The 22,534-nt window shown below is 41.9% G+C and overlaps 1 protein-coding gene across 11 annotated transcripts in view; it reads right to left on the bottom strand.

Moving 5' to 3' along the window:
* PXK (PX domain containing serine/threonine kinase like) overlaps positions 1-22,534 on the bottom strand; it is a 69,298-nt gene that overhangs the window by 29,783 nt on the left and 16,981 nt on the right. For all 11 annotated transcript variants that reach the window (XM_064496368.1, XM_031470624.2, XM_064496377.1 and 8 more), the window contains exons 2-4: positions 15,946-15,996; positions 14,096-14,143; positions 6,884-7,070 (exon numbers count right to left, since the gene is read on the bottom strand). In XM_064496368.1, the coding sequence (XP_064352438.1) occupies positions 6,884-7,070; positions 14,096-14,143; positions 15,946-15,996 (286 nt within the window). The remainder of the gene's footprint in view (positions 1-6,883; positions 7,071-14,095; positions 14,144-15,945; positions 15,997-22,534) is intronic.

A 22,534-nucleotide genomic window follows, 5' to 3' on the forward strand; every position in this document is an offset into this window, starting at 1 on the left:
CCATCCTCTGAGGCTCAGCCCAAGTCTGCCGCTCCCTCCCCCGTGCACTTCCACGCTGCATCTGTCCTCCTATGGGATTCTGTCCCCCACCAAGGCGACAGTCTTCCACTAGACTGTGACTCTGACTGGAAAGAAGTATCTTAAAACTGGGCAAAGCCACAGCTGTACAAAAACACTTATTTCTCTCCTGCAGCACTGGCCCTTGTCTCTTGGCCAGGCTAACTTCTAGTCACCCCTCAGATCTCTGGGTAGGTATCACTTCTTCCTGGAGGCCTTCCTCCATCTTCAGATCTGGACCATCTGCACCCTTCCCCTCACCCTCAAAGTGCTGCCTGGTGTTTACCCTGCCACAGTCCTCACCGGCCAGTCTCTCTGCAGAAGTGCCTTGGGGTAGGAGTCGGGTCGGCAGACCACTCCTTCCTTGATGCTGTATTCGTAGCACCTGGCACACAGTAGGTGCTCAATAAATATTCGATGAAGTAAGAACTAAGGGTTCAATACATGTTCAACGTATGTGGACACTCTCTCCCATCAGAACGTGAGACCCAGGAAAAGGAAGGCATCTGCCCTACTTCCTCAGCACTGACGGACCCGTGGGGCGGACTGCAAGCTCAGTAAATGCTGGTAAACCAGCCCCAGACAGAAAACGCAGAGCGATGCCTCAGTCCCTGCCATGAGTCCCACAGAGCTAGGCTTCTCAGCTCAGAACGTACCAGCTGCCCCCGCTGTGCACAGCCTTTGAGCTCCGAGATCCCAGCCCCCTGGGGTGACTACAGGGAATAAACACTGACTCCTCCAGTCCTGAGACGTGGCTCCAGATCCCAAAACTACTACAGCAGCCTGCACAGCAGATGTGGGCCTCCAACTTCTCCAGGGATCCTGCCCTTGTTCTGAATATAATCTCACCCCTTACCCCGCCCAATCCCTCCCTCCCTCCCTCCCTCCTCTCATCCTGGAGCCCACTACTGCCTGACCCGCTGATGGGATTCCCGAGGTTTCAGGACCAGAAGGGAGCTCCCACCCTCTCTGGTCCTCTCCCCTCCCTGCTCCTGTGTGATAGGTCAGGACCTCGAGGTCCACAGAGGGGGTGCTGCTACTGACGAAGCTGGGCTCAGGATACAGCCTCCCGATTTCTGGTTCAGATGGCTTCTGTGTGGACATTAAATGCTTCCTTAATCAGAGCGGTTAAGGTGAGAAGATGACTGCAGTGCAGTGAGGCTTTTAAATGACAAAAACACCTGGTTAATCAGATGAATAAGGTGGGGTTTGTGTATGTGTGTGTGTGTTTCCCCAAAACAAACCCATGACTGGAAGACACCTGTTCTGCCTGTGCAACAGCTGGCCCTCAGTTAGACTTTCTAATTCAAATGAACACCCCACAATATCCCACCCCTACACCCAGAGCACCAAGGACCTCTATTTCCTTCCTGTGGATTTGGTCAGCTTCTAGAGAACAAAAGGAAAAGAAAAAAAAAGACCAGCAATCCCCGCGGACTCAGGGAGGAGGGGAGGCAGCTGCTGCTGTCCTGAGAGCTGCTGGTTATTCAGCCCCTGGGGAACGGGTGGCATCAACAGTTCCCCTCCAACAAAGTACCTTCGACCTCAGTCAGGACAACAGGCAGGAAACGTGGCCATGGTGATTTCGGCCACACTTGAACACAGAACTCAAATCCTGCTGAAGTGAAGCTGGGTGGTGACTGCAGACATTTGGAAAATAATAAGGTAGAGACATTATCCATAGAAAGGGGAAGTGGCTCTGCTTAGGGAAGTGCCACAGGTTGGAGGTGTGCAGGCTGCCCTCAGGATCCATGGGCCACGCTGTGCGTTTTGGGCGACCTGGGCAAGTCCGCCTGGCTTTTGGGGAATGGCTCAGTCAGACGGGCGTGGAGGAGGCGGCTTGGGTTTCCCCTTCCTGAGGCTGCTAGTGAGTCAGTGTAGAGGTAAGACAAGTTCTGACGTTTCACTCAAAGGGGGAAATAAATCAGCACCTCTGAAAACAGCATCCACCCCTTATTGTTTCATCAAAACTGTGCCCCTCAATAGCAGCAACTTCTTGAGCATTTGGGTTCTGGCAGGAGTCCCCGGCAGCCTTCTTATACGCCCGCCCACATCTGCTTTGGACTCCTGTCTGCCGTGCTGGGGGAAATGAGAAAGATCGGGACCATGGCAGCAGGTGAGAGAGGTACAGAAGGAAATACAAGGAGCAGACAACCTTCCAGGGACCAGGCAGCACTGTAACTGGGAACCATTCAGACACTGAACACTTGTACAGCCATACAAATGTGCAACCCTAGGGAGCTTCCTTCTTGGGGGGCCTCTCATGTATGAAACGAGAGAGTTCTATTAGAACTCATCAATGAATTCAGTAAAGTTGTAGTACATGTAATTAACATTCAGAAACCTGCTGAGTTTCTATACACTAACAACAAACTTTCAGAAGGAGATAGTAAGAAAACAATCCCATTTATAATCACATCAAAAAGAATCAAATACCTGATGAGAGAAACTGAAGATGACACAAACAGAAAGATATGCTGTGTTCATGGATTGGAAGAATTAATCTTTTTTTTCTTTTTAAATGTGTTTTTTTTGGAGGGGGGGTAGGTTTATTTATTTATTTATTTTTAATGGAGGTACTGGGGGTTGAACCCAGGACTTTGTACGTGATAGGCATGCACTCTACCACTAAGCTATATTCTCCCCTGGAAGACTTAATCTTGTTAAAATGACCATACTACCTAAGGTAATAATGCAATCTCTATCAAAATACCACTGGCATTTTTCACAGAGCTAGGACAAATAATTTTAAATTTGTATGGTAACACAAGGGATGCTAAATAGGCAAAAAGACTTAAGAAAGAAGAACCAAGCTGTAGGTATCATGCTCCTGATTTCAAACTATACTACATAGCTACAGTAATCAAAACCAGTATGTTACTGGTGTGTGTGTGTGTGTGTGTGCACGTGCACATGTGCACACACACACACTCAAACACAGAACAACGGAACAGAACATAGAGCCCAGAAATGAACCAATACTTCTATGGGAAATTAATATATGACAAAGGAGGCAAGAATATACAATGGAGAAAAGATAGTCTCTTCAATAAACGGTTTTGCAAAACTGGACAGCTACATACAAAGGAATGAAACTAGACTACTCTCTCACACCACACACAAAAATAAACTAAAAATGGATGAAAGACCTAAATGAAAGATCTAAGACAATAAAACTCCTAGGAGAAAACACAGACAGTAAGCTCTTTGACACTGGTCTTACCAATACTTTTTTGGATATGTCTCCTCAGGTAAGAGAAACAAAACCAAAAATAAACAAATAGGACTTCATCAAACTTAAAAGCTTTTGTACAGCAAAGGAAACCATCAACAAAACAAAAAGGCCACCTACTGACTGGGAGAACATATTTGCAAATGGTATGTCTAGGGGGTTAATATCCAAAATATACAAACACTCGTACAATTCAACATCAAAAAAACAAACAATCTAATTTAAAAATGGGCAGAGTATCTGAATAGACATTTTTCCAAAGAAGACTTACAGATGGGCAACAGGCACATGAGAAGATGCTCAACACTGCTAATCATCAGGGAAATGCAAATCAAAACCACAAAGAGATATCACCTCACACCTGTCAGAATGGCCATCATCAAAAAGACAACAAATAAATACACAATAACAAGTGTTGGTAAGGGTGGAGAAAAGGGAAACTGCATGCACTGGGAAGGTAACTTGGTGCAGCCAATATGGAAAACAACATAAAGATTCCTCAAAAAATTAAAAATAGGGCTACCATATGATTCAGCAATTCCACTCCTGGATATTTATCAGAACAAAATGTAAACACTAATTAGAAAAGATACACACAGTGCTATGTCCCCTGTGGCATTATTTATAATAGTCAAGATGTGGCAGCAACCTAAGTGTCCATCAGTAGATGAATGGATAAAGAAGATATGGTGTACACACACACACACACACACACACACAAAGGATTATTACTCAGCCATAAAAGAGAATGAAATATTGCCATTTACAATAACACAGATGGACCTAGAAGGTATTATGCAAAGTGAAATGTCAGATACAGAAAGACAAATACTGTATGATTTCACTTCTACATGGAATCTAAAAAACAAAACAAATGAACAAACATAACAAAATAGAAATAGAGTTATAGACACAGAGAACAAACAGGTGGTTGCCAGAGAAGGGGGATGGGGGAAGGAAAGAAATAGATGATGGAGATTAAGAGGTACAAATTTGTAGTTGCAAAATAAATGAATCACTGGTATGAAATGTACAGTGTGGGGAATACAGTCAGTAACTATGTAGTATCTTTGTAAGGTGACATATTGTAGCTAGACTTATCATGGTGATCATTTTGAAATGTACAGAAACATCAAATCCCAATGTTGTATAACAGGAATCAACAGTGTTGTAGGTCAATTATTCTTCAGAAACAAACGAACTCACAGAAAAAGATCAGATTTGTGGTTACGAGAGGTGGGGGGTAAGGAGGAGGGGGAACTGGATGAAGGTGGTCAAAAACTACAAACTTCTAGTTATTAGATAAATAAAGTATTAGGGACATAATGTACAACATGATTTTTGTACATTATATATGAAAATTAAGAGTAAATGCCAAGAGTTCTCATCAGAAGGAAAAAATTTTTCTATTTCTTTAATTTTGTTTCTATATGAGATGATGGATGTTCACTAAACTTACTGTGATACTCATTTCACAACGTATGTAAGTCAAATCATGATGCTAAACACCTTAAACTTAAATGGGGCTTATGTCAATTACCTCTCGATAAAACTGAAATAAAAATGACAACAACAACAACAGGAAATTGGGTTAAAAAAACGGATAAACACAATGAGAGGGTTAGTCTTGATACATCGGCTCCAAGATCCCCTCCAGCTCTGACCTCTGTGACTCAGTGCACTTCTGGTACAAGCTCCCCGAGGACAGGGAGCACATCTTCCTCACGCCTGCGTCGCCAACACCCGGCCCTGCAGCCAGCACGTGGCCCAGGCGGCACGGGTACTCCAGGTTTGTGGAACGAGTGGCATTATCACGAGTGCACCACACCTCGATGCTTGACCTCAGGAGAACACTAGCAGACACTCTCAGGAAATAATGAGGACAAACCAGTGAACAGGGTGGGGTGGGGACTGATTTGATAGAAGTCAATCCAGATGGCCCGCAGTTGGACAATTGTGGGAACAGGCAAGGTGAAGTACGGGGAAAGGAAAGCCACGGGAGATCTACTCTGAAAGAAGGCCAGCCGTCCCGGGAGCCCAGCCTGTGATGCCTCTTCTCCTATGTGAATCGAACCACAAGTCAGGGAAGAACGGAAGCCTTCCAACAACACAATGCTCGATTTCGTGACTTATAGTAAATGTGTGTTTGAAATAAACTCCTTCATTTGGCTGCATCCTAGAAAGGCATTTTTCTCACCCTTGCAGGCACTTCCACTAGGAGATGGCAGGTACATTCTCAGGCAAGGCTTCTCAAACTTCAATACGTATGCAAATCACCTGGGGACCCTGTCAGACTCACGTCCTGATTCGCAGGTTTGGGACGGGGCCTGAATTCTGCATTTCTGACAGGCTCCCAGTGCCGCCAATGCTGCCGGCCAGAGAACCACACTGTGAGTAGCAAATTCCAACTGTGGTTTTTGGCTGCATGTTAGAATCTCTGGGGGAGCTTTACAAATTATGACCCCTACCTGCAGAGATTCTGATTGAACTGGCATTGGGAGTTTTTAAAGCTCCCCAAGTAAATCTTCTATGCAGAAAAGTTTGGTGCCTGACAAGTAGTCCTCAATTTCCCTCTCCCTGAAACAAGAATAAAACTGTCTCCCTCTAATTACTTCAAAAGCAGTTCTGAGGACCTAAAATGTAGCGTGTAAACAATGTATTCTCTTAGCAAGAAAATCAGCTTATTAATGATACCCAGAGTTCCACTTAGACTCTAAACATGGGTTAGCTTTAACAAATCAGTTGAATTCTAGTCTCTGGGTCAGGTCCATAACAGTTTCTATTGGTCTCTTCAAGGCCATGCCACAGTGTATTAAATATTTAATCACTCACTGCTGACAACAGGCTTACATCGACGCTAGCTTTGTGTGTGCCCGGCACCCTCTCCAACTCAGGCCCCAGCTGCTGCCCTGAGCCAGGGAAGGTTTGGAAGAGAACAACCTCCTCCTCAGGCTTTGCAAACAGCCGGTCTCAGGGAGCAACTGGGAAGACACAGAAAGGACCCTTCTGAATCACTCTTATGTTTAAACCAATTCCAAGGGTGGAGGGTATAGCTCAAGTGGTAGAGTGCATGCTTAGCATGCATGAGGTCCTGGGTTCAATCTCTAATAGCTCCTCTAAAAAAATAAATAAACAAACAAACCTAATTATCTACCACCACCATCACCACCCCCACCAAAAAAAAAAAAATTAATACAATAAAGTAATTCCCAGAAAGACCAGGCATACTACGTATGGTAAAAACAAAAACAGAGCCAAATACAAACCAAACTGAGATTACTGTATAGGTTTTTGTGGATTGCTGACTCCCGTGTTGTCAGGAAAGACAATAAAGACAAGATTCTAAGCACAGAGACACAATGACTTCTCTTACACAGTTTTCTAAACAGCCATTACAAACATTTTAGAAGTAATCATCTTCTTCTTAGACATCGATGGTATGTTACGCTCAGGGAAGTATTAGTCAGTGAATAATGCCCTGTAACAGATGCACACATCTCCCCACTGGGAAGGAGAGTTTCTCCCACATGTTTTCTCCAGCAAAGGTAAGTGCCTTTAGTCACAGGGCTGTAGCTGACAGATCCCACTACTTACCAGTGTAGTTTGCAGAATAGTTGTTTGGATCTAAAAACTTCTTAACCAGCTCACAGTTAGATAAGATATGATTTGTGGTGATAACATTGAGATAGTTCTGAAGACCTTTCTGCCTCTCGGCTATGAATTCACGATCCATGTTGCCAATCAATTTTTTGGGAGGAAGAGGTAGACTTAGGCCTGCGATCTTCAATTAAAAAAAAAAAAAAAGAAGTATTATACTCATGACATCCCCAAATAAGATACAATATCAGAGTGAATCCTGAGCCATCATATTTCATTAAGTCCAAGACATATTAAGATGCAACCTAATTTCAGTCATATTATAAAAATGTGAGAACTCATACATCTTAGAATTGATAAAATGCTGTATTAAGTATAGCAACTTTAAAATTTAATTTTAACGTGTTTTTCTTTTTATCAAACTTACACAGGAACATAATTTCAAGAGTCAAGTAATTATTTTTTTATTATTATTATCTGCCCCGTGACACTCCCCTAGCCACCACCCCTGCCAACAGGTGACACATCCATTCCCCACTCCCCAGAGCCAGCCATATACAACTCTTTCAAGTTCCTCTTCTGGCACAGGGGAATGTTCATATTATATGTTGATTTTTCACTTTTAGGCATCATCTGTAAGTTTCTCATTATGGAAGATGAGGATTAAGTTCTCTTTCACAATCCTGATCTCATTCCACATACATCTTATTCCTAATCCTTTCAATATGGTCATGTTGTAATTTTATTTAGTGCAATATTCATGTTTACATTAGGTAAATGATATTCACAACCGAGCCAAAGCGCGTGCTTACTATGCCTGTCAACTGGCAGTCTTTTTTTTTTCTTTTTCAGTTTTCTATTTAACTCCAAACTCTCCATCTAAGCCTTTTCTCAACTCACTTGAACACAAAAATGCATCAGTTTTATCTTCTTGAGGAGCACCTTCCAGAATCTACCAGCCTCCTCCAAGCAGAACTGGTGGCCCCTGCACCTGCGGCAAAGCTGGCATCCTAGGACCTCCCTTCACCGTCATGCTGGAGAAGCTTTTCCTTTCTCCTGCTGAAACCCATTTCTATACCCATGCCTTCCCTTTCCTTAGATAATTCCCTGATTTTTGGTGGAGATACCTTCTGTCAGCTTCCTAAAAAGGGAGCAAGGCAGATACATTTTTTGAAACTTTGTATGTTAAAAAAATGTCTTTATTCTGCCCTCACACTTGATTGATAACAAGTCTTGATGTGGAATTCCACATTGGAAATAGTTGTTCTTCAGACTTTTTCAGACCTACATTGTTATCTTTTAGTTTCCAATGCAGCTGTTAAAGGTTCAAGCAGTAGATTCTTGATTCTGTTGGTTGTGGGGTTTTTTTGTTGTTGTTTTTTTTTAATTCTCTCTCCCTGGAAGCTTTCAGGATCTTCTGTCTGACTTTGGTTTCTGAATTCCATGTGGCTTTATGTAGGTCTATTTTTCATTCTCTGTGCTGAATATTCTCAGCCCTTTCATTCTAGAAACTAATAGTCTTATGTTCTTTGGTATTTTCCTGTATTAGGTCATTATTTCTTCCCCTCCAATGCCCTTTGCTTTCTTTTTCTGGAACTGCTGTTTTCCTTCTGGACTGGTCCTCTATTCTTATTTTTCTCTCCTATTTTCTGCCTATGTTAAACATTTTTTTCCTACTAAAATTTGTTTCTGGGACATTTCCTTTACAGTTTAGCCCTTCTAAAGAGTTTTCATCTCTACTATTATCTTTTTTATTTCTAAGTATTCTTTTTTTTTCCTTAATAGCATCCTGAATGTAATGCAATTTTTTATCTTTCTGAGATTACAAAAGATAAATTTTCTAAGAACCAGTGACCTCAGTATCTTTAGCTTGTTTCTCTTAGGCTTGGCAGATTCCCCCTAAATAATCTTCTAATCTCCTGCCTGGAGGGTCTAAGCCTGATGGCCGGTATTCTGGGAGCTCAGAGGAAGAAGAAGACTCGGCTAGGGCTGCAGGTTGGGGGAGGTGGATGGGTCTCAGGTTTATTATATAACTATTACCAACTGTGTCTGCATTCTCCAGTCCAAAGACTATTCTACCCTCTCCAGAGAAAAAAACCAGTTTTCCACTGGAGGGAGAAGAGCAGGCATAAATTGTTCAGATGGGGAGATCTGGAGGCCAGATTACTTCTTAAACATACTTTCAATTCCTGATTTTAGCTTGACCTCCACCCCAAGCTGGAGGCAGCACCTGGTGTTGTCAATTGCTACATCTTTCAGAGGTTCTGTGGTGTAAACTGGGACCCACTGGAGTTATTCACCCCCACTGCCATCCCAGAATTCTGCCTTCCCATATCTGCTTAATTAGTGAAGCTGATTTTCCACTGGATTTTCAGTTTCAACTGTTTTTGTTGTAGTTTTCTCCTCTCTTATTTGTCCTTGAGGGGGTGTGTGTGTGTGAGAGAGAGAGAGAGAGAGAGAGAGAGAGAGAGAGAGTGTGTGTGTGTGTGTGTGTGTGTGTGTGTGTGTGTGTGTGTGTGTGTGTTTAAGATCAGTTGACTGTTGTTTTAGAGTGGCTTTAGGAGGGAAAAAAAGTAAATGCAGGTGCTCAATCTACTATCATTTTCCAGATCATTTAAAACTTTATGAGTCTGTTTTTTAAACTTAAAAAACAAAGTGTCAGATTGGTATCTTAATTTAACGAGCAAAATCACTTTCAAAGAGCAGTGCTAGTCTACACTTGTGGGTAGATTAGAGCCGTCCAAGTGGCATGTGTATTGACCGAGGGGGAGGTCCCAAGAGAAGGGCATCTTGAATTCAGACAAGCATGTCACCTACACCACCCATGTGGGCAAACCTGACTTAGCCTATTCTACCCTGCATTCTTCAAGCAACAATGAAGACCTTGAACTTGATACTGGGCAAGATGAAAAGGTTGGTTGACAATTCTAAATTGCCTACTTCTCCAGCATACTTATGAAAATATGTCAGAGCACACTTAGAATGAATTTTCAACCACGGCAAAAGTCACTGCCAGATAAGACACTCCAATTTTAAGTCGTTTTCCTCACTCATACAATTAGTCTTTACCTAATAGCAGTTTCTTTATTAGCTAAATAAAAAATATATACTTATGAAGAAAGCACATCACTCAGCTAGTACACACCCAAGCCAATCACTTTCCTGTTACTCTTGCTCAGGAGCATTGAGTAATACAGGGCAATCAAAGATAATATATTACTGAAAACATAATTTATTTCTTTTTAAAACTTACTAAATTGCAGGATATAATCTCATTTGCATGGGTGTGTATAAGCCCAGGAATAGAGTTATATATGCATGAAAAAATGATACCTGAGAACAGCTACCTCTGGGAGTGGACTAATCAATTAATTTTTATTTCCAGACTATGAAATGTTTACATTTCTTATTTAGTACTTTCTTTCAATTAGAAAGACAGAAAGAAAGGAAGGAAGAAAAGAAAAGAGAGGAGAGGAGAGGAGAGGAGAGGAGAGGAGAGGAGAGGAAAGGAAAGGAAAGGAAAGGAAAGGAAAGGAAAGGAAAGGAAAGGAAAGGAAAGGAAAGGAAAGGAAAGGAAAAAAGAAAAAAAAAAAAAGAAACCCTTTTACTTATCAAACTGATCACATACACAGCAAGGACTTCGTTAGCCACCATCAGCCCAGCTGCCGGCACTACCTGCCCCACCGCAGACGGAGACGAGTCCCACTACTCAGCATGGACAGTCATGTCTGACATCATCAGATTCAAACCCCAACAGGCCTATTTCTCATTCATGGTGGGGATGTGAGAATGAGTTTGATACGGTATCTGTTTCAAACTCTGTGGCTTCCAAGCGTCAACCAGTCTATTTTTTCATGCTTCATTTCTCTTTAAGAAAATGTACTGATCTGCCCAGACATCCCATCAGCTCTTCTAAATCATCAGGTGAAACAAAGAATTCTTTGCCAACGCTGTGATTACAGTATCCTTCCTATGTCAGTCCGCTAGACAGACTGGAGGTGTTTTCCTGCCCTGGTTTAAGCTCTCACAATAAATATTCCTAAAAGTATTAAAACTATGCAATATGTGTGTCATTATTGTAAGATCTTGCCTTAGCATTCAAGAAAAACTTATTTTCTCTTTCAGCTTCCTCCCAGAATTTCTAAAATGCTTACCAATCACAGAATGTAAAATTTAGAACTCCCATGCCTGATGAGAAGAGAGGGAGAGAGAACACTAACTAGCACAGAGCGCTGAAGCCCCTAAGCCCGTGATTCCCTGGACACCTCCAAGCTGATGGCTTCAAGCCAAGACACCTCACCATCCCATTTTGGATTGTTTAACGTGCCTTGTGGATTCCCTTCTTAAGTTCCTTGTATAAAGGAAAGACATCAAGAAAGCCAGCAGAGAAGTCTTCAAAGTTCCCCCATCCATAACACCTGCAGCATGACAACGCAACAGGGGAATGATCGCCAAAGTGGGGTCTGGAGCCCATAATCTGACCCACGCTAGCCTAGCAGAGGCCTCTAAATTCCATGACAAACTATGTCACAATTCAAGACAACTAGCTTTTCGTCTGGAGGAAAAACCTATGAACTCTGAACCTGCTAATCTCTCACTGCTGTTATCAGACCATAACGATCTGCAAATTGCCTTCAACTACATTCCAGTCAGTATTCTACAAAGTTCTAAGCTCTCAACAGAGCCTAATTTGTTGCCATTTCCCCTGCAGTGTTCAGCAGAGTCTCTCCAATGGGCAGTAAAATCAAATCACAAAACATTTGTGCTACAGCAGACCTGAGAAGTCATCTGGTTCAACCCCTTCGTTTCAGATGGGCAAAGTGAGACAGGAGAGAGGAAGTAACTGACCCAAGGTCTCAGTGCTGGTAAGGGGGCAGAGTCTGGGTCCCATCCCAAATCTGAGGGTTTCTCGCAAGTTCCCATCATTTCATCTCCTGTTTTTTTCTTTCTCTGTGTTGCATGCTAGCTCCCTAGATGGTTACTAATTTGATGTTGCCTTAAAAATAAGGTGGTGATTTTTCTTCACTGTTATCAGAAGATGTGCTCACTGTAAAAAGCTGGGAAAGTACAGCTTTTTTTCTGTCTTTCTACTTATATGGCTTGCACGTGCTTGTTTGTAGAGAACTTGGAAAGTACAGAATAGTATAAAGAACCAGAAAAACACAAAACCCATAATCTTGCCACCTGGGGATCCCCGTCATTAACATTTTGGCATATTTCCTTCCAATCTCTTTTTCTGGACATTTCGTGTAATTATTATATTGCATGTATAATTTTACACCCTGCTTTTTTTCCCACTTGAGCATTTTTCCTATTAGACTGAGTCAACTCTGCATATGTGTATTATATTTCTCTTTCTTCAGCAGGAACTCATTTATCGGTCAGAAGGGTAATCAGACACTGAAATTCATGGTCAGTGCTGTTCTGCGGTTTGGAGTCTTTTTGGTGTGTTTTATGGAGGTTGTTTTGAAATTATTTTGTTGCCAAAAAGCTGCATGCACTTTCTTCTGTTTGTTTACTTGGATCCAGAAAAACCTCCCACTTCAGTATGTCTGGCTATATCCTGCCCAGCACAAGCCAACATCGATACACGTGGATATTTGCATTTGAAATAAGAAGCACATTGAAAGTGCCCATTTTTAAAGAGAAAGTTACACTGACACAAAAATAAAATTCTATTATATTAAAAAGGCCAAAATTGAATAGTCATGGAGATTCAATTTTATATTCCAAAAGCAAGAACAAATAGGAGATAAAACTCTCCTGCCCACCCCCTACTCTTGGGAGCTGGGCCTAGGCAATTTCAATTTCAGAAATATTTCTCCCCTGATTCTTATTCAGCCCTGGCTGAACGGCACTGTACAAAGATCACGCCTCTGTCGTCAAAACTGGGCAAGGGTTTACTTGTGCATAAAGGTGAAAACACACAGTTGGCCCAATGTTAAGTCCCAAATGTTCATGCCACTGTGAGCACGTGGAAATGTCTGGAGAGACCTGTGGAGGAGATCCACAGCTGGAATAAGCTGCATACCAGCGCCTCATCTACAATGTCATCAAAGGCCCGGCTTTCATCTAAGGAAAGACTGTGCTATTAAAATCCATAAATGAAACCAACTGAACCCATCTGTGAGGAGAATTTGACCTCTGCCAATATTCTAAAGTGGAGATTTAAAGTGGACACACTATAATTAACGTGTAGAAAGACAACATATGTCAAATGCATGACCATATGTGAATTGCATAAAGGTCTGCAGATACTCAGGCCGGTTCTACTGGAAGGAAAACGAGGCATTCGTGCTTTCAGCAGCGTTGTGAAAAATGCGAAAGTCTGGACTCTACAAATGCTATTTTTCCAAAGTCTGATCAATTGAAAAAATGGTCTTTTGAAGGAAAGGAAGCATCACGCTGCCTCACAGCAAGCAGTCCTCCTGACCTCTGTGGACAGGATCAGAATAAGTGATGGTGGCCAGCTGACCTCCCAGCTGGGCTGTCATAAGCCAAGCACTCTGGCTCAGGTTCAAAGGGTTTATGCTACTAACTGAGGCTGAGATACGACATGAGCCCAGTGGACTTCAGTAACCCATGGCACTGGAAGACCAGTCTGCCAGGCGAAGGCATGGGTGGTACTGCCAGGAAGCCCTGCAGGGCTAACGCCTCGCTGGGACCCTTCCATCACTGCCAGCACCTGCTGGGTTTCCAGAGAAAAACAGTACAGCTCATCCCTCTTTCCATTATGGCCAACAAGTTGGGAACATTTAAATCAAAAGGACTCAGAAACACATACTTAAGAGAAAAAAGTTACACTGAAACAAGCTGAGTCTCTCGTTACTGCTGAGTGTTGATCTGCAACGCTGACTACACTGCCGAGTTCAGTGAGAGTCTGAGAGAGTCCCAGCTCCAAGTAAACAACCCTAACAATTCATTTAGTCATTCCTAACCTGCAAAAAGGAGATAACACACACAGCACCCCATGACTGCAGTAAGGATGCAATCTGGCACAAAGGCACACAGTTGCAAGGTGACTATTATAAATCTTGTTTATTCCCCAAAGTTTATTTTTAGAGACATTCATCATCTGTTTAAAGTATGAGCTTGTTTCCTTTGCTAGGAAAATATGTTAATTTCTTATTCCTAACATTACCATTTCCAGCCAGTTCCTAAGATGCCCCAAGCAATAAATGTGTGTCATTGGTGTTTTAAAATATTTACCTGCAAGCTGTTGTTCAGCAAATCAAAGTCACTGTACCTCCTAACAATCTGCAAGAAATAAAACAGTGGTGTTTTGATTCAGCAAAGACCATCAATTTTCATTTCCTTATTAAATATTTATTTGCATTCTACAGCCAAAGCACTTGCATTAAAGGCAGCAGAGCTAATACTGGAGCTTGACTTGCTTAACTTGGCAGCCCCAGGAAACAGACCTAGCAGTGCCCCTGAGTTGGCTGGGCCATGGGAAACTGGTTAACACCAGCCAAACTCACAAGACGCCAGCAGGTAAGAGAGAATGGTAATGTATTTGTTTTCAGGGCGAATAGCCCTTTAAGTATTTTTCTTACTAACCAGGCACCTGGAAAGATGAATTAATGATTTACAAAAAAGAAGAAAAAAACAGTTTTACTGAACATGAAATCAGAGTAAAAGGAGGCGGACAGTTTTGAAGCCGTTTCATCCTTGCCCTGGATAAAATTTCCCTCATTTGAGGTCCCACCAGTCTAGAGACTGGACTGCACCTGCAGGCAGAGAGGTCACAGCTCTCTCTGATTCTCCCTGTTTCTCCTCTTGGCCAGCAGTCCACCATTGATGCCACTGATTAGCCATAGCCAATTCTAAAACACTGGAGCTAGAAAAACGCATCAAGGGTTGACTTTTCTGGTAGGACATTGCCTTTGGGCCTGACTGACAAATGTACATCAGAAAGTGAAACATGAGGCCATCCCTGATAACTGCAAAGGAGTAAAAAGTAGCATAATAGTTAACCACAGAGAATATGCAAATTACAACTCCATTTTTGGGTTTTTTTTGGAGGGGGGATTAGGTTTGTTTGTTTGTTTGCTTGTTTGTTTGTTTAATGGAGATACTGGCGATTGAACCCAGGACCTGTGCATGCTAAGCATGTGCTCTACCACTTGAGCTATACCCTCCCCTCCAAACCTGTTCTGTCATGGATCTGAGTGTGACCTCAGACCAGTTACCTACCTCATGAATGTAAAATGGGGCTAATGCTATTAACTGTTGATTAACTGAATTAATATGCAGAACCAATGCCTAACAATAAATGTTCAATCGATATTAAACATTATAATTACTCCAACAAAAAGTAGTTTGAGTTTTCAAGCAAAGGAAAGACCAAATATGGGCTACCAAGGTAAAAAGACTGCTTAGGGTGTGAGGTAAGGTCCCAGCTGGGCTGTGAAGGACAAGGTAAGATTTTTGGAAGATGGGAGAGGAAGGTCATTGTAATGACTAAAACAGGAAAGCAATGGCCCCTATACAGAATTCAGCCACCTTCTGCAAGCCAACTGGGATGGGAGGACCTCTAGATCTATATAGTAAGTTCCCTCTGAGGCCACCACTAAGAAAAGCAACCCCTGGGGCTGTAATTAGACTCTCACCTATGGTCAGTGAGGGAACCAGCACTAGAAATTGCCCACAAGTGTATTTGGAAGTCCATGAAATACATTGTTCACATTGCATAATGTCCAGGGCACTGTCTTGCCTTTCCACCAGGTAGACTGAACTCTAATCTCCCCCACCCAAACTATGGCTTCAGGTGAGGAGGTTTGAATTACTAGGAACAAAACAAGTAATTTGCCTACCCTGCTTACTCTGTGTCCTGCTGGAGAACAAATGCCTACTCTCTGTGGTAACATCATACACAAATTAAGCCAAACAACTGGGAACAGAAAAGCCTTTTATAATACATGTCTTAAAGCTAAAGGTTTATATCTGAAAGATATACAATTTATATTTATGTGTTCTAGTTTTTCCAGATTTTTAGATGCCCCAGGTCAGAATTTTGTTTATATGTTTTTCTAATGACAAAGAAAAAAAATGCTTACCTGCCAGCTATTTTCTACAGAAATTCCTCTTTGCACACGAATGATGTACTCCTAAAAAAAGAGGGGGGAAAGAGCTTCAATTACAAAGCACCCAAATCAGAGATTCACAAATATTAGGTGAAAGTATCAGATAAAGTAGACTTCAGAGCAAAGAAGACTACCAGAGACAGAGAGGGACACAAAGATAAAAGGGTAATCTAGCAGCAAGACAGCAATCTTAAATTAAATGTGTATGCACCAAATACCAGAGCTGCAAAGTATGTAAAGCAAAACCTGACAGAACCAAAAGGAGAAATAGACAAGCCCACGATTATAGTTGGAGACTTCCACATGCCTCTCTCAGCAAGTGGTAGAATAACTAAAAAGAAAACTAGTAAGGATACAGAAGACCTCAACAATACCATTATTGATGAAAAATTAGTCAACAGTCGATCTAAGAAAGAAATGAAAATTTTTATTCCAGCCAACCTGGGAATTACAACTTAGGAGGCAGTCTTTCAGAAAGCTCTGAGGACTGTTACGCCTGCTAGAGGTCAAACACAGTCATATACGTTTTTGAGACGTCAAATGATGTATCAACAGTTTACATGATCCAGATCTGCAAGTACAAAGCAAGCAGTGGGTCATCGTGACCCTTTACAAGATTAAGAAGGAATGTTATCTCTTAAGGAGGTCTGGTTAATGCAGAGGCATGATACACACCAAAGGGGAGGGAGGAAGCCTAAATGGTCTGAGAGAAATTTTATGTTTAAATTTTTCTTTTCTTGCTATAAAACATGAATTTTATTTCATCACCATCAACCAACAGATTTAATTAGCAGTTATAGAGCACTCCATCCAACAACAGCAGATTATACTCTTTTCAAGAGGATATACAAAAAGACAACCTACAGAATCGGAGAAAATACTTGTAAAAGATGAGACTAACAAGGGCTTAATTTCCAGAATATATAAACAGCTCATACAACTTAATAAGAAAAAAAAAAAAGACCCAATTCAAAAGTGGGCAGAAGACTTAAACAAGCAATTCTCCAATAAAGACATACAAATGGCCAATAGGCACATGAAAAAATGCTCAATATCACTAATTATCAGAGAAATGCAAATCAAAACTACAATGAGGTATCACTTCACACCAGTCAGAATGGCCATCATTCAAAAGTCCACAAATGATAAATGCTGGAGAGTCTGGGGAGAAAAGGGAACCCTCCTACCCTGCTGGTGGGAATGCAGTTTGGTACAGCCATTATAGAAAACAGTATGGAGATTCCTCAAAAAGCTAAAAATAGACTTACCATATGACCCAGCAATCCTACTCCTGGGCATATATCCAGAGGGAACCCTAATTCAAAAAGATACATGCACCTCAATGTCCATAGCAGCACTACTTGACATGAAAACAACCTAAATGTTCACTGACAGATAAAGAAGCTGTGGTATATTTATACAATGGACTACTACTCAGTCATAAAAAAGAATAAAATAATGTCATTTGCAGCAACATGGATGGACCTGAAGATTGTCATTATATGTGAAGTAAGCCAGAAAGAGAAAAGAAAAATACCATATGACATCACTTATATGTGGAATCTAAAAAAAAAAAAAAGACAAAGAACTTATTTACAAAACAGAAATAGACTCACAGACATAGAAAACAAATATTATGGTTACCGGGAGGAAGGGATACATTGGGAGTTTGAGATTTGCAATAGTTATATATAATATATATAACTAATGTATATATTTTATATATATATAAAAATAGATAAATAACAAGTTTATACTGTATAGCACAGGGAATTATATACAATATCTTGTAACTTATGGTAAAAAAGAATATGAAAACAAATATATGTATGTTCATGTATGACTGAAGCACTATGCTGTACACCAGAAACTGACACAACATTGTAAACTGACTATATTTCAATTAAAAAAATATATATATACAAAAAAGAGGATATACAGATGGCAAATAAGCACGTGAAAAGATGTTTAACATTACTAGTCATCAAGCAAATGTAAATTAAGACCACAATGAGCTATCACTATACCCTTATCAGAATAGCTGAAACAAAAAAAAATAATACCAAATGCAGGCTGGAATAACAGAAAACCTGGATCACTCATAAATTACCAGTGGGGGATCATACACCATGATCAAGTTGGATTCATTCCAGGGTCACAAAGGTGGTTCAACATACACAAATCAATGTGATATACCATACGAACAATAGAAAAGACAAAAACCACATTATCACCTCAATAGATAAATTACTGGCGGGCATTTAAAATGGTACAGTCAGTCCTGGACACTGTTTGGCGGTGTCTTAAAAAAATTAAAACATGCAACTATCATATGACTAAGCAATTGCACTCCTGGACATTTATCCCAGAGAAATGAAAACTTATGTCGATACAATAATTGGCACAGGAAATTTCATAGCAGCTTTATTGGTAATAACCCATAACAGAAAAAGAAATAAACTACTGATACATGCAACAAGTTGGATGACTCTCCAGAGAATTAAGCCAAGTGAAGAAGCCAGTCCCAAAAGATTACAAAGTGTATGACTCCACTGATACAACATTCATGAAATGACACAATTATAGAGATGGAGAACAGCCTAGTATCTGCCAAGAGTTAAGGCTAGGGTAGTAGGGTGTGAGTTGGTGGGGGAGCAGGTGTGGCTATGGAACGGTAAAGTGAAGTGCTATGGTTTGAATGTTTCTGTCCTCCCCCAAATTCGTATGTTGAAATACTAACCCCCAAAGATGATGGCATTAGGAGGTGGGACCTCTGGGAGATACTAAGGTCATGAGAGTGAAGCCCTCATGAGTGGGATTAGCCCCTTGTAAAAGGGGCTCCAGAGAGATCCCGTGCCCCTTCCATCAGGTAAGGATAGCTTGAGAAGGTGCCAGCTATGAACCAGGAGGACCTTCACAGAAGACAACCATGCTGGCACCTTATGTTGGACTTCCAGCCTCCAGAACTATAAGAAAGAAATTTCCGTTGTGTATAAGCCACACAGTTTAATTTTGGTATAGCAGCCTGAATGGACTAACACTTGAGGGATGTTTGGACTGATGGAAATGCTCTGTATCTTGACTGTATCATTGTGAATGTCTTGGTTGTGACATTGTACTAAGTTTTGCAAGACACTACCAATGAAAGAGACTGGTTAATGGATATATGGGATCTCTCTGCATTGTTTCTTATAATTGTACGTGAATTTACAATTACCTCAAAAAAATTAACCTTAGGCATTCAAAACTAGTATGGTAGAGTCAGAAGACTGAGATCCATGATTTTTGCTACTCAAAGTTTGCATTTTTATATGCATAGTCAGGTAGAAAAGGCCATTAAGAAAACAAGTAAGAAGATAGAACAGATATGCAGTGATGGCGTTTTCCAAAGAAACCAAATCCAGCGACCCCCAAAGATGCCTGATCATTGAAATCTTCCTGCTCCTGGGGAGCGAGGAGAAGAGAGGGTGTTAAAAGTACACATTCCCAGGCCTTGCAGCACCAGACTTGCTGAATCAGAATCTTGAAAACAGAAACTCGGATTCAGAAATTGTAATAGCCTCCCCAGGTAATTCTTACTAATCACATAAGCAGGAAACACAGATCTAGTCCAGCCTTCTGCTTATACACACAGGGAGTTATGATGAAGGTACAGATGAAATCATATTTTTTAAAAATAACTTTTTTTTCTCAAATGCTCAGAATTGTTTTAACACCTCTGGATGCGATGGTTTAGGCACTATTCATAGTCACTACTCAACAAATGCTTATCAACACAGTACTCGGCAAATCTTCCGTACTGAGTAATTCTGATTTAAATAGGTTACTTAGAAAATAAAGCCAAATAAGCACTGTTAACTTGGTAACCGAGTTTTAAAATAGCTCTTATTACACTATCATTCATTTCCATTCTGTTTAGCTAGCAAAGGTTGAGAAAGCCCACGTAAGCAGGAATTTCTGCCTGTTCTGGACTATGTTAAGAATGATACATTCAACAATGTCCACTCAAGAATGAGTGCCTGTGTACCAGGCACCAGGCTTAATTGGTTTCATGTGGGGTTATAAAATAAATATTTCAAAACTGACTTCTGTAGTGTGGCAAATCTCTTAAGCAATATGCCAATGCAATTATTTCTGAATATGTAAAGATAAAATGCTAAAAGACATCTGATGTTCTTATGTTTAGGGATCAGTTCTTTAGCTTTGAAATTGTCTCTTTTTCTCAGGGTTGTCCTACTGGCAAATTTTCTGGGCTTTTACAGTCTTATAGTAGAGCTAAAATCAGCACATGTAATTAAGTACTTCTAAACAACCACATATAGGTAAGTTTTTTGATGTCTAAGTCAAGGGGGAAATGTTATTTCTCAGAAATCACTTCAAGCACCTACTGCTTCACTATGATTTATCAGAGGAATAATATTAATTTTAAAAATTCCAGTTCAGGGTTGGGGAACTTGGTAGGTGGTAAGTAAACACTGCTGTCCTGCTTTATATACTTTGAGTTTAAAGTTTGGACTTGTGTTTTACAAAGATGTTGCTGCCCATTGTGAACACCAATTAAGCACCTATCATGTTCCAAACCCTGTGCTTGGTTCACACTGGGGGTATAACTCCAAACAAGACAGGTACATCATGTCCCCAAATTTCCTGCCCTCCCTGGAGACTGGAGGCCCTGAAGGAAAGAGTGCAAGCGGGCCTGATAGAATTCTGGGCAGAGAGACAGGATCCTGCTGAGACAGCAGGAAGCCCCCAGAGTGCTCTCCCCCAAGGATGAAACAGGCAGGGCTCAGGTTCCAGATACAGCAGAGGCTGAGTGTGCTGTGGTCCCGAAGAGGGTCCCTCCTTGGTGTGGGCTGGGGAGCAGCCGGGGTCTGGGAAGGTCAGCCAGCCCCCTCCCAGGTCTGATGTCTCCACTTCCACCCACAGGCCTTACCGCTCTGTTTACAGTGATCCACCCCAGGCCCCTCCCCTAGACGGCGTGCGGTTTCAGAGGTCCACCCTCTGGGTCAGTGGTTATTTGATGATTTTTTTTTCTTTTTTTTCCCTCTGTAAACTTATAACCTGGCTTTCCCCCCATTTCCATTCCTGTGATTTATGCCAAAAAAGTTTGCCATTATTTTAACCTGTGGGGAAAAAAAAAAAAAAAGACAGGTACAGTCTAATTCCATCCCATCCCTCTGCAGACACATAGCATAGGTGGGTTTTTTTTTTTTTTCAGACTTGTCTATAAAACAACACACAATAATGCTGAGGGAAAGCATTTGGCAGACAGGAAGTAGCAACTATAAGATAGTGCTTGGGTCCTGATGTCAGACTGTGATATCCCAAAATGACATCCTAATTAGTGTTTCTGCCAAGACGCTCTTTGTGTTTCGAGCAGAATTTCTCCAAAGAGGGTGGCTCTGCCCCAGAGGATATCTGGCAACATCTGGAGGCATCTTCGGTTGGCACAGGATGGGGGAGTGCTACTGGCATCCAGTAGCTGGAGGTCAGAGATTCTGCTAACCCATGACATCCAGGACAGCCCCACAACAAAGCCCAAATGTCAACAGTGCTGAGACTGAGAAACCCAAGTCCAGGCGCATTGAATAAAACAGGTCATCCCAGTGCAGGGAGGCCTGGGGTTCGGCGGGTGGGGGTGGGGTGGGGTCACTTCTGCTATCATCTGCCGCTGGCTGCAGCCCCTTGGTGCTCCACACACAACACCATTTATAACATGTCCAAGCCCACCTGGAGGGCTCGCTTAATGACTGGTGGCCTCAAAAAACCCCACTGTGTTTCCTCTGTAAAGATGCATTAAGGCTTGGATGTTGCCCTCTGGTCCCATCTGCCATGTGGTTACAGACACAGAGAAAGACAACAGGAAACAAGGTAAGGTGATTTTGCTTAGAAATATTTTTACTCCACTTCAATGGAGCAAGTTCATTTCTAACTATAAAACATCTGAACTGTTTTAGTTTGCACGGTATCACCACCTAGCCCAACCAAAAGGAAGCACCTTCATTTCCTATCTCTCATGTGCAAACTAAACAGAGCACGGCTGTTCTAGAGCGTGCAACCAGGCTGGCGCTCTTAATACAGCAGAGAAAAGAGTGCCCCAGAGACCTGTAGAAACCCAACATTTGAAGTCAGGCTTCCACCTCCAGAGCTGGAGTCAGCAGCCCAGAATCCTCCAGCGAATCACTCCCACCTTTGCCCCCGCCTCTGATGTGGAACAGAACGTGCAGTCTGTATAAGAGAAACTAAACCACCACGGCCCATCAGGCATGGAAGGGAGAGCTAAGAGCCCTGCAGGGCAGCTCTGGGTCACACAGATCTATGCCATCTGCTGCCACTTCCCCAGGGCCTTCTCCCTGCTCCTCTTCACGACACCACAGCCCTTATCCTGGCGGGGCAAGGCGGCTGCCCTGTCAAGCCCTAGCACGTGGGCATCCTGGCAAGTCAGTACAGTCCTGGCTGAAGTTCTTCAAACCAGAAAGGCACTAGGACCACATGAGTTCTGACTTAAGGGAAGAGAAGACAGAATTAATGTGAAATGCACACCGATCTTGTGCCAGGAAAT

Source organism: Camelus dromedarius, chromosome 17 (genome assembly GCF_036321535.1).
Source record: "Camelus dromedarius isolate mCamDro1 chromosome 17, mCamDro1.pat, whole genome shotgun sequence".
Taxonomy (NCBI): Eukaryota; Metazoa; Chordata; class Mammalia; order Artiodactyla; family Camelidae; genus Camelus; species Camelus dromedarius.